Below are 11,118 nucleotides of genomic sequence, written 5' to 3'. Positions count from 1 at the left end.
AACAGTTTTGCTGGTCTGACGTTAGGTGTAGGGATTCTCTGTCAGCTTTGATAATGGCCTCCACAACCCGGGGTGTTACAACAGCGATTGTTCTGATGTTTATCCCAAATGTAAATTTACTTCTTACAGTCCTTCATTGAATGGAGATATTGAACAAATCTGATTACGAATGCAATAACACAGGCTAAAATTTAATATTTTTGTTTGGCATATTAAATTTTTTTTTATGCACCAGCACTACGAGAATCTAATTTTGTTTCTTACGTTATGTCCCCACCGATGAAAACCAGGAGGGGTATAGCCTCTTCCCTCTGTCCGCCTGTTACCCTGTCCCTCTAGATCTGTTTGTCTGTCAGTTTGTCCCACTTGATATTTGAATTCCACAATGTTTTACTATACGCTTGTAGATGTTAATCTGTTTTTTGATTTATGTCTTGATGATTTTTAATTTTAAATTTTGTTTTTCATCGTTTCATTGAAAGAAGCGAGATATTTATGAGGGACTATTTCTTGTAGTGAAGGATATTTAGCAGATCATTCTGCAAATCTGCACATTGATTAAATTGTTTAGCCTGACATACTTTTACTCGGAGAATATTTTCCGTTATGATATTGCTAGGAACATTTAACGAAGGGTGCATACGTAATACAAGTTTTCTATCTTTTATGGCTCAAGATTTATGTCCAAGATTCAAAAAATCTATTTCAAGGATATGGGTCACAGCCAAGGTCTCAAGGTCATTGACCTTCAGGTGTCTTTTGAAAAAGCTTAATTAGTGAATTATGCATACTAAATATAAAGTCTCTATCTTTCATTGATTTTGAGTTATGATGAATATTCGAAAAAGCTATTTTTAGCATACAGGTCACAGTCAAGGTCACAAGGTCATTGACCTTGATGTCATTTGAAAGAACTTGATTAGTGGAGTAGACATACCAAATATGAAATCTTTATCTCATTGGTTCAAAAGTAATGGTGAAGGTTAAAGTTTACAAACAAACAGACAGGACAAAAACAATATGTACCCCCGAATTACTAAAAAATGTTTATAGAAACAATATTAATATGCCACTGTGAAAATGTCCAGCACCTCTACATTAATTTTCAAATAACATGCTTTAATTCATCTTTTCCTGCTACTCTAGGATATATAGACATACAAGTCTAGTATGCATGCATCACAAGCACTAATTGAAACACATATAATTTTTCCAATTTTATCTCCATTGAATCATTCATCTCAAAAAGAATATTGGTTTTGACTCACCAAGTCTGATGATATGGAAACAGAGTACACATTCCTATAATTCTGCTTAAATTCTTTTTTCTAGTCATTCCACACTATGCAGTCTTACTACTCATCTTGACTAATCCCACTGTACACAATTAACAACTCTAATCAACTTGATACAAGTCAGTAATGAAGCAAAACATGCTTGCCTTTGAATTCCCTCCACTTTATTTAAAAAGAGGAAGTAAATGACTGAGCATGCTCAACAAATGGCTCATGGGTAATCCTAGATGTTGCCAGAAAGTTTTTTTCTGGCAGTATTGCCGGAATGTCACCGGAAGTTGTTGCAGCTAGCGGTGATATTTCATTTTTTCTGGCAGTATTGCCAGAATGTCACCAGAAGTTGTTGCCGCTAGCGGTGATATTTCACTAACCCAAAAAGCTTGTTTCTCTGGTGACAAAAATGTGTTGCGGCAATGTTGCCGCAATATAGCAGCAATATTGCTGCAATAATTTTACTTTGGTAAGGGAGGTTATGTACGCGAATGAAGATTCATTCACTTGCCAGATGCAAGTTAATATATCTTTTTTCGTGTAAGAAACTTTTGCTATCACTGTTCAAACAGTTAATTAAAAGTTTTTGGTAAAAACAGACAAATTACCAAACTCCTACGTTTCCATAACAATGTCATTCCAGGGGACCAATCAAATCGCTGCTCAAATTCTCTTCCTTGTCGATTGCATGCATGTCTGTTAATTTTGATTTTAATATTCTGTATGAAATAATATGCATTATTTGTAACCTGCTTTTTACTCATTACTGTAACAAATGAAAATCTTGTTTCCTTGAAAAGAAAATTGAGTCACTCCTCTGAATGACAGTTTATTTTAAGAATCCTAATTTCATTTTTAGATAAACATAAAACAACATTCCTTTATCTCTTAGTGCAAGCTATTTTTTTAACATGCATATTTATTGCATAAGATGGCATATTGATATTTTATATCTCAAGTTTATTTATTGAGTAAGAACTGAAGGTCTAAGCTAGCTAGCGCTATTCTGTTCATATGGTTCAAGCTGATCTTGCTGTTCTTAATACATGTATTAACATTGCCAAATGATTTTATTCTAAGCCAAGATATTATATTGAATTATAACTTTCATTATTTTGTATCAGCTACAGTGGACAGATATCCAGACGAGAACAAGTTTTACACCTTCCTTCAACAATTAAACTTTGCGAAAAAATGAAGATTGTCAAATAAGTCTAGATTAAATTGATACCATTTTTTGCCTGAAAATCACATATTTTGCCAAATATTTCAAAATTAACATCACTGACACCAACTTTTTCTTTCATTATTTTAAAGTACTCGATACTTCTGACTGATCAGCATATAAGTCATAAAAAGCTTGATTTAAGAAAATGTTTTATTGCCTATTTAGTTTTTAATACATGTACCCCAAATATGTTACTTTTTAGTGCAAAAAAGGTCACACAATAATTTACGAGCATTAATTTGCAAGATTTTTTCAATGATAAATATTATTCAAACTATTTTAAGTAAAATAAAATTATATTTATTGGCGGACTATCTATATAAAGCACCTATCGTAAATCAATTGGTTGTATCTAGTGAGAATAAAAAATATTTGCGTTATTTATCCCCAGCCTACATAAGTGTAGTCGGTGCGAAGGTCACGTGAAGATCACAGAGTAGCACATTCATATGCATTATTATAGGCCAAAGTCCTTAGTTTTCAAATAAAGTTAACATTTTCTTTTTTCAGAACAATTCAGGGAGTTCACACAGCGGGGATGACTGGTCCATTAACATTAAGGAAGGCTTACATCTTTATTCACGAGTTCTCACAGTGGAGGCTTCTCGCGAGATATCAGACCTTGGTACTTCTTTGGCTTTGTACATATGTTATAAACATTATAGGATGTGGGAAATTTCCCAGCACTATTATCATCATTTTCTTCCTTGATTCAAACGTCAACTATTGTCTACTCGTAATTATACTCAGCAAAAACTTATAATTGGTTAAATTAAAAAGGGGTTTTCGAAAATTTAACACTTAATTTTAAATCAAACTAAATTGATTTTTTTTAAACTACAGTATTCAATATCAAAATGTTAACCGTCTTTTTCTTTGTACTTCTTAGCAATATAAGTTTCATAATCGTTAAATTTTGGATGGCGTGAAAGATATGGAAATGATTTAAAATCCATCTTGAAATAATTTATGGACCTTATACTTATCTTAGAATTGAACAAAGACAAAACTCAGTGGATCTGGAATTTAAACCAGAAAATATCTAACATATTAATTTTTTGAACATCAAAATATTGTAATTTGCAGTAGATGTTTTCAAATTTCTTTTAAAAAAAATTGTCTTCCGAAGTTTATTGAACGGATGCGTGTGTCTTTGTTTGTTGGATTAACCACAAGCCAAATTCCACCTCAAAAAATGATGTACGCTGTTCAATAAATAATTCAATAAATAACGTCCTGAGCTATATGACATACAATATAGAAATCATATGACATTATGCTTGACTTTCTCTCATGATTGAATCCTTATTGAATTGATACAGTTTATTTTACCACTTTTTATCATAAAGTATTATTGTGAGAAGCTGGAAAACAAGGGGTATTCGAGACACTGCACTGAAAACAAATGGTAAAGAATCAGTAAATAGAGTGAAATTAAACGCTTCATGAAAGCTCTGTAAAACTCGTTAAGAAACCCAAGAAATATTCACTGAAATATTTGAAATTTAATTACAGCAACCAATTTCTGTTTAATAGACACATAAGCAAGTGGATTTTTAAAAAAATGAAAATTCAAAAAAGGGACCGTCCCTTTGGGGACAAAAAAGTACAACACCAATGTATTTTGCCAAAATTCAACAGTTATCACTGATGAAGTTTGATTGACATTGGGACACAGAGAAAATTGAAATCATCATTTTGGGGATAGTTTACAATGTTTTAAAGAAACATTTGACAGTGAAAAAAAACTTAGTATGTTTTGAAAAAAGAGTGAAAACGACAGCGTGTACGAATATTAAACTATTATTTTTAAAAAATCAAAAAAAAAAAAATCCACTTTGTATGAAATTCAAACAAATAGTGAAACTTGAATCCATTTGTTTAAACCCTCTAAACTTTAGATGTACTTGGCAAAAACAGGCAAGATCGAATCAGAGCAAAGAACTGCTAATCATAAAAAAAGTTTTATATATATTTTCTTAAATATTAGAGGGCTTGTTTTTCAAATTCTTATTCGAGGGGTAGTTCAATTTCTGGAGAAGTTAAAAGTAAACTTTTGCGATAAAATTGATAGGCTTATAGAGGGTAAAATCAAATTTACTACATTAAATTTCTTCATGACACCGCCCCAAAACCCAAACCCCCACTCCCTGAAATAAAGTAGTTTTGGAAAGTGAATGTTTGTCACACCATCAATTTTCGATCTTTCACCCTTTGACTATCATTAATTAGTTTCATTTTCCAACCTTGAAAAAAAACAACACCTTTTAAAAAGAAGAAACAAGTAAAAAACCCCAGGATCTGATATATTCTAGGATAAGAAGGGCCATACCCAAAAAGTGTTTAAAAAATGGAAATTGGATAAAAATTTCAGACATGTTTTAATTAAAAGGAATATTTTAAATAAAACCATTAAGACAAGAGCATTGAAAAGCGTTTTCTGTTTCTTTCCGAGCACCAAGGACATTATTTATTGAACAGCCCTCGTTAATCAAATCTGAAAATGCTCCAATTTTAATTATTTTCTACGGAAATATTTAGTGCAGCGTGTAATGTTCATGTTGCAAACGTGTTCTGTGGTTGGATTGAAAATAATTCATACATGTATTTCGATCTTACCTGGATTCTCACGAATAAACAGATATTATAGATTTTATACCAAGATAAATCCATCTTTCATCATTTACACTAAATAATACCCTTTTTTCCATTTCACTTTATCATTTACCCTTCTGAGTGCTTTTTTAAATATTAATTCAACAGTATTTGATAAAAAAGACTTTCTATCTTTTAAAGCATAAGATTATTGACCATCAGTTTAAAGTCGCCGTGGGAAATTGTGTTGGGTATTAAAAAGTTTGAAGGTTAGAATTTTTAAAAATTTAAAAAGATGTTGTATCTTTTTCTCTCTTTTATTTTGGTCAGCTAACTTAACAGTTTACTGCTCTCCGAAAATCTCATTAAGGGATATCGTTTAGAGGGGTTTGCTGCTGAGGAAATTCCAAATATTGGTGTACATTCATGAGGAAGGAAAGTTCTTTCGCAAACACTGTTATTCTATCAATTATAATACAAAGCACTTTTTATGTGAAATAAATGAAATTTCTGTGATGTCATTGTGGACGGTACAAAGAATGGTGATTCTTCTTCTCCAATGTTAACAATGGTACAATGAGGTAATGTTTTTTTTTTCAACCAAAGTAATGTGTTCATAAAATAAACCTCATTTAAAATATAATGAAAAATCTTAATTACTTTTGTCAATATTTGATATGAAGGTTGAAATTTTTTTTTTTTGTCCCCTCCCTTTTTAATTTATGAGATCATTTTTATACTAAAGTCAACTACTACAAATTAGTTAATATTACAAATTCTCAGCACGTTTGTTTTCTAATTTTATTATCATATAATGATAACCTTCTTTCTTAATTCATTCAATCATTGTAAATATTTTCCTATCCCTAGGTATTTAAACCCACTTGTGGTGTTTCCAGGGTCGATTTTTTTTACTGGTTCACGGTTATTTTGATTTATGGATTAATAGAGTTGACACAGTTGTAACCTTTAAGTATTGAATTCTTATTTTTGGATGTCGTCGGTTATATAACACAACTGACCATGCCAACAAAATAAATACCGTGCTAACGGGTGAGTTATCACAGTTTGTGTTACCACTTTCATCACATAGAATTTTCATTGTGAAAAGCTTGCGAAGGGCTATTGAGACAGTATTTAAAAAGAGTGATAAAGAATCAGTAAAATACATAGATATTAACTAATGCATCACTAAAGCTGTTAATCCCAAAGAATTATTCACTGAAATTTATGAAATTTACAGCAAAAATGTTTGTTTTATAATAATGATATAATGGGCATCAAAAATGGGTACCGCCCTCGGACAAGGACTAACAACAACCAATGTACTGGTTGTCAAAATTCATTAAACTATCCTTTTGATGTTTGATTGACTTTAAGCAATAACAAATTTGATTGGGTAGGCATCATCTTGGGGGATATGTTTTAAAGAAAATTTTACAGTAAAAAGCTGAGTACCCAATGGTCACCCTATGTTTTGAAGATGAGTGAAATAAATTCGTGTAAAATATCTAAACAATTTAAAAGTTTTTAAAAATAAAAAAACTGTAAACATCCACGTTTGTCGGATATTGAAACAGATACCGGGTAATAAAACTTAATCCATTGCTTTAACCTTAAAACGAATTTACAATCAGATATACATGAAAAAAAAAAATTAAAAGAGCAAAGAATTCTAAAAGCACAAAGACAGTTATATATGCCAATTTCTTAAAAATTAATGATCTTTTTTTTCAATTTCTTTTGGGGGGGAGTTTTTTAGGGGGAAAAAAAATTCTTCGCAAAAAATCGAAAGGTTTATGAGAGGATGAAACTAGAATCAGGAATCCACACATTTTAAATTTTTTTTATGACAGCCTCCAAAGTCCAAACCCAAACGCCCCGAAGAGTATAGAAGTTTTGGGGATAACAAAAATAATTTTTTGTCTCACCAACAGTATTTCCCAGATTTTTACCCTTTGACTTTCATTTTTCCAAACTTAAAAAAAAACCTTTTAAAAGAATAACAAGTCCAGGCAATCAGAGGATTCCCCTATTCCAGTGTAAGAGGACCATACTCAAAAATGTGTTCTAAAACAAACAAAAATTGGATAAAAAGTTACAGACATGTGTTTTAATTAAACATATTATTTAAGTGAAATCATTTAGACTTAATCATAAAAAAATGGGGGGGGGTTTTTTCACACCCGGGGTTTTTTTTTAATAAAAAAGCCCTCGTATTGTTTCTATGGACCATGGAGATTTTTCCAAAAATAAATAGATGGAGTTTGGTGGTGCGATAGACACAAGTAAAAGTCAATGCTTTATTACATTCTCTAATTTTCTTCATTATTGTTTATTTGGTTAATCAGGTCCCCTTCGAAAGAAGGGACATATTGCTTTGCTTGCTGTTCTTTCGGTGGGCCAGTGTGTCCGTCGGTCCACCATTAGTTTCCGTTCATTTTCTTTGCAAAGGTTGCACATATTGAAATGAAATTTTATACACAGTTTATCAGCAAAAAACTTCTCAGTAAATTCAGTTTTGGGTACGATCTGGCCAACTCAGACAGAGTTATGCCCCTTTGGATTTAGAAAAATTCAATTTATTTGGGGAGGGGCATGTTTTACGATCATCTCTTGTTATTATTTGAATTTAACGCATTTCAGAACTGTTGTGCTTAATAGACCGACATGTAAGCTCCGTTTGTGCCGTTTGAAAAATAAATACCACAAATGAATATTGCAATGATAAAATGACAAATTAATTTTAAACGTTTCTTACTTTTATTTAACACGATAGTTGTTTTTAAATTGAATTAAATTGGGTCAAAACATATACATTTTTGTGTTCCTAGAGTATTGAAAATATATATAGTTCCTATTCTACCGCGCGGTAACAAGGATTTTTTGCGCGTGAGATATCTAATGGATTTCATAAAGAAATTACAGTGAATATAGTCTCTTTTAAAGCTAGATTAAAATTTAGATTTAATGTGTTTTTATAAGAGGTCGAAAATTTTTCAATAGAATTTTGTCTTTCACAGGAACCTTGGGACACTGCAGCGACTCGCCATGCCCTTCTTCCTACAAATGTATCCATACACACGACAACATTTCATGCCTTGCAGTGGGTAAATAGTAGCTTTTCTTTTTAAAAAACTTTATTGAATATATTTCTTTATTCCATCTATCAATTTTATTCTAACATATGGTGAAATGCTTAAATTTAAATACCAGGTAATATAAAAATTATCAAATAAATGAATACAGTAGAACGACAGATTGCTTTGTTTTCATATGTAACTGAGCAATTAAGGATTTATGATGATTCAGATGATGGTATCCATTTATTTATTGAACTTCAAGTATAAAGAATAGACAATGACCTATAACAAATATAAAGAAAACATTAGAAAAGCATACAATTTACATATAGTTTCATAAACATTGATAATAAGTTAATGTTAATGCAGCATATAACATAGAAAAATATTTTGTAGCAAAATGAGATTTGAACTTCCAGACAAATATCAGAATTAACTCAGACAACTTAACTGCAAAAATTCAAAAAAGTATAAATAACTAAATATGAAAGTTTCATACCACAAGATGCATCCGATATTCGCTGGATAGATAATTTCTTTTTTAAATGTTATGCTACCCTATTTTGCTTAGTCTGAACGGTTACTTATACGCAAGGTAAATAAAAATTATTGAATGATATCAATTAAACCAATGAAATTGAAGATAAAAATATTAAGATAACTTTTAAAAAATAGAATGATGTCATAACGAATAAATAAACGAAATAAATTGTTATAGTAAATTTGTTCTACCACATTTAAACATTTTTCCGTGAAATAAATGAATATCAATTAATTCAAACACTAGAATTTCAAAAAATATCTGAAAAAATGTTGCATATTCTTTATTGTTATGAAATGTGGCAGGATTGTAATTTCAATTATCATTGTTTTATTTAAAAGAGAATCGCACTTGACTTTTGATCTTTTTTTGTCATTGATTTAATTGAATTATTAAAAGATACAATGGGTACGCATCAGCATAATGATTTATGCTGCTGAATTATGACCATCGTACAAAGCCAGATTTCTGCGAGTACGATAATGAAAGTATATGGTTGATTTTGGAGGAGTTGGGGATGCTGTACACCTAGTAAGGAAGTTGTATCATTGCACATTGTGAGGCAACGCTCCTGATGTTGCACATATACTAGTATTCTATTTCATTTTTATTGTGAAAAACATTAGAAGAAAATTATAACCAATTTTCCTCCGACTTTTTTTAATTTACAACAGTAATAAAAAAAATAATAAATTGCAAGATAAGAAAAGCAAATTTTAAGCGTAAAATAAAAACCAGTGTTCATAAATTGAAGGATGACCATGACAAAATTATATTTATTTTCATTTGTAAATGATATTCAAACAAAATCTTTCATAATCTTTTTTTCCTTGTTCGCTTTGTTTTTTTTTTTTTTTTAAAATAATGCTTTATGGCAATTTAAGGAATTTTGACGGAAATCTGAAACTTCTGAACTCTTGGGACACATGGATAAATTTGATCACGTTAAACAAAATTAGACATGCCATCTTGCAAACAATCACACTATAGCAGCATCAATATTGATAATAAAGATCATTTTACAAGAGCCATTAGCATTGAATGTATGATCTGAAATTATAAAACATATATCTTTAATTGGACAGATTGTACAGCGGGTACTTACGGGAAGGACGGACGGTGTATCCCGTGCCCTGAGGCTCAATATAACAGCGGAAGTAGTCTACAGTGGTGTTCGATGTGCAAACCAGGGACTTATCAGGATCAGACCGGTTCTACCAGTTGTAAGCCTTGTCCTACTGGCACATACCAGCATGAAAAAGGCAAAACAAGCGTGAGTAACTAATGTTTAAGAATAATTGATGTGATGGGAAATAATATATTTATATAACACCATGATCTTGAAATAGTATATGTTTTTAAAACGACACGTTTTATTAGTAAAAATGTAATATGGTACGTTGTTGAATTAGTGTAAATGTAAAACGACACGTTGTTGGAATGTGCTATGGATCAGAATAACCCTTAATGCCAGCAAAGATCAATCACACAGTTAAATTTAACAATTATTTATTTACAGTAATATATATATGAATCAAAAAGTACAAACTTACAGCAAGAATACATACAACAGAGTGTCCGTAACTGCACACAATGTCCCAGTGAGAGTATTCTATCCCAGTCTCTTTGTACGCCAGTCTTACTTGTACATCAATGTTACTTATATGACAATGTTTTCATGCTTAAAATTGACAGGGTCTTTAAACATTGTCATAAATATACAAAATTCTAGAAGTCGTAAAAGCATGATATTACTGAAACATTCAGTCTGTCCGTCCGTCTGTTACGCTTTGGGGTACCAATCTCTTATCCGCAACTCCTCTCATACCACTAAAGGAAATTTAATGAAACTTTCACAGAATCTTTATTTACATATTGCCATTGTGCACCTTTTATTTTACTTTTTGATCTGACATATATTTTGGATTTTCCAGAGCAAAACATGGACATTGCCATTATATTCATATGGGAGGCGGGGGTATCATTTAGTGAGCTCATAGCTCACAGTACCTCTAGTTTCTTTTTTACTTATAGTGTGACCCATGTCCTGTCGGCGAACATAGTCCTAATGTCGGCAGTGTGCAGTGCACTCATTGTCCCCCTGGGACATACCAGGACCAGACCGGGTCAACGACATGTCGTCACTGCCCCAGTGGCACCTACCAACCCAACCACGGCATGAAATCCTCAGGTCAGCTTCGTTCTCAAAATTTACTCTAAAACTGAATACTAAGTAGCTTATATATTTTATATTTCATCTCTTCTAGATGTAAATTACGTGTAATTATTACTGATTAAAAAAAAAAACTTGTAGATCATTCTACTCGTTTAATCAATAATAATGGGGTTTCGAGATACTGCATTACATTACATTATTAATTTTTT

At 31.3% G+C, this 11,118-nt stretch overlaps 1 protein-coding gene across 1 annotated transcript; it reads left to right on the top strand.

Annotated features, from left to right (window-relative positions):
• Positions 1-1,480: 1,480 nt before the first annotated feature.
• On the top strand, positions 1,481-10,918 carry LOC134242446 (uncharacterized). Its single transcript, XM_062724530.1, has 5 exons — positions 1,481-1,512; positions 3,025-3,139; positions 8,133-8,219; positions 9,819-10,006; positions 10,768-10,918. The coding sequence occupies exons 1-5, from the start codon at positions 1,481-1,483 to the stop codon at positions 10,913-10,915; spliced, it is 570 nt and encodes a 189-aa protein (XP_062580514.1). The 3' UTR covers positions 10,916-10,918.
• Positions 10,919-11,118: the final 200 nt, after the last annotated feature.

Source organism: Saccostrea cucullata, unplaced genomic scaffold (assembly GCF_032062105.1).
Source record: "Saccostrea cucullata isolate Sc308-1 unplaced genomic scaffold, CSIRO_AGI_Scuc_v1 ctg4381, whole genome shotgun sequence".
Lineage (NCBI taxonomy): Eukaryota > Metazoa > Mollusca > Bivalvia > Ostreida > Ostreidae > Saccostrea > Saccostrea cuccullata.
The sequence above is the reverse complement of the archived record's forward strand: the minus strand, read 5'-3'. Positions and strand labels throughout refer to the sequence as shown.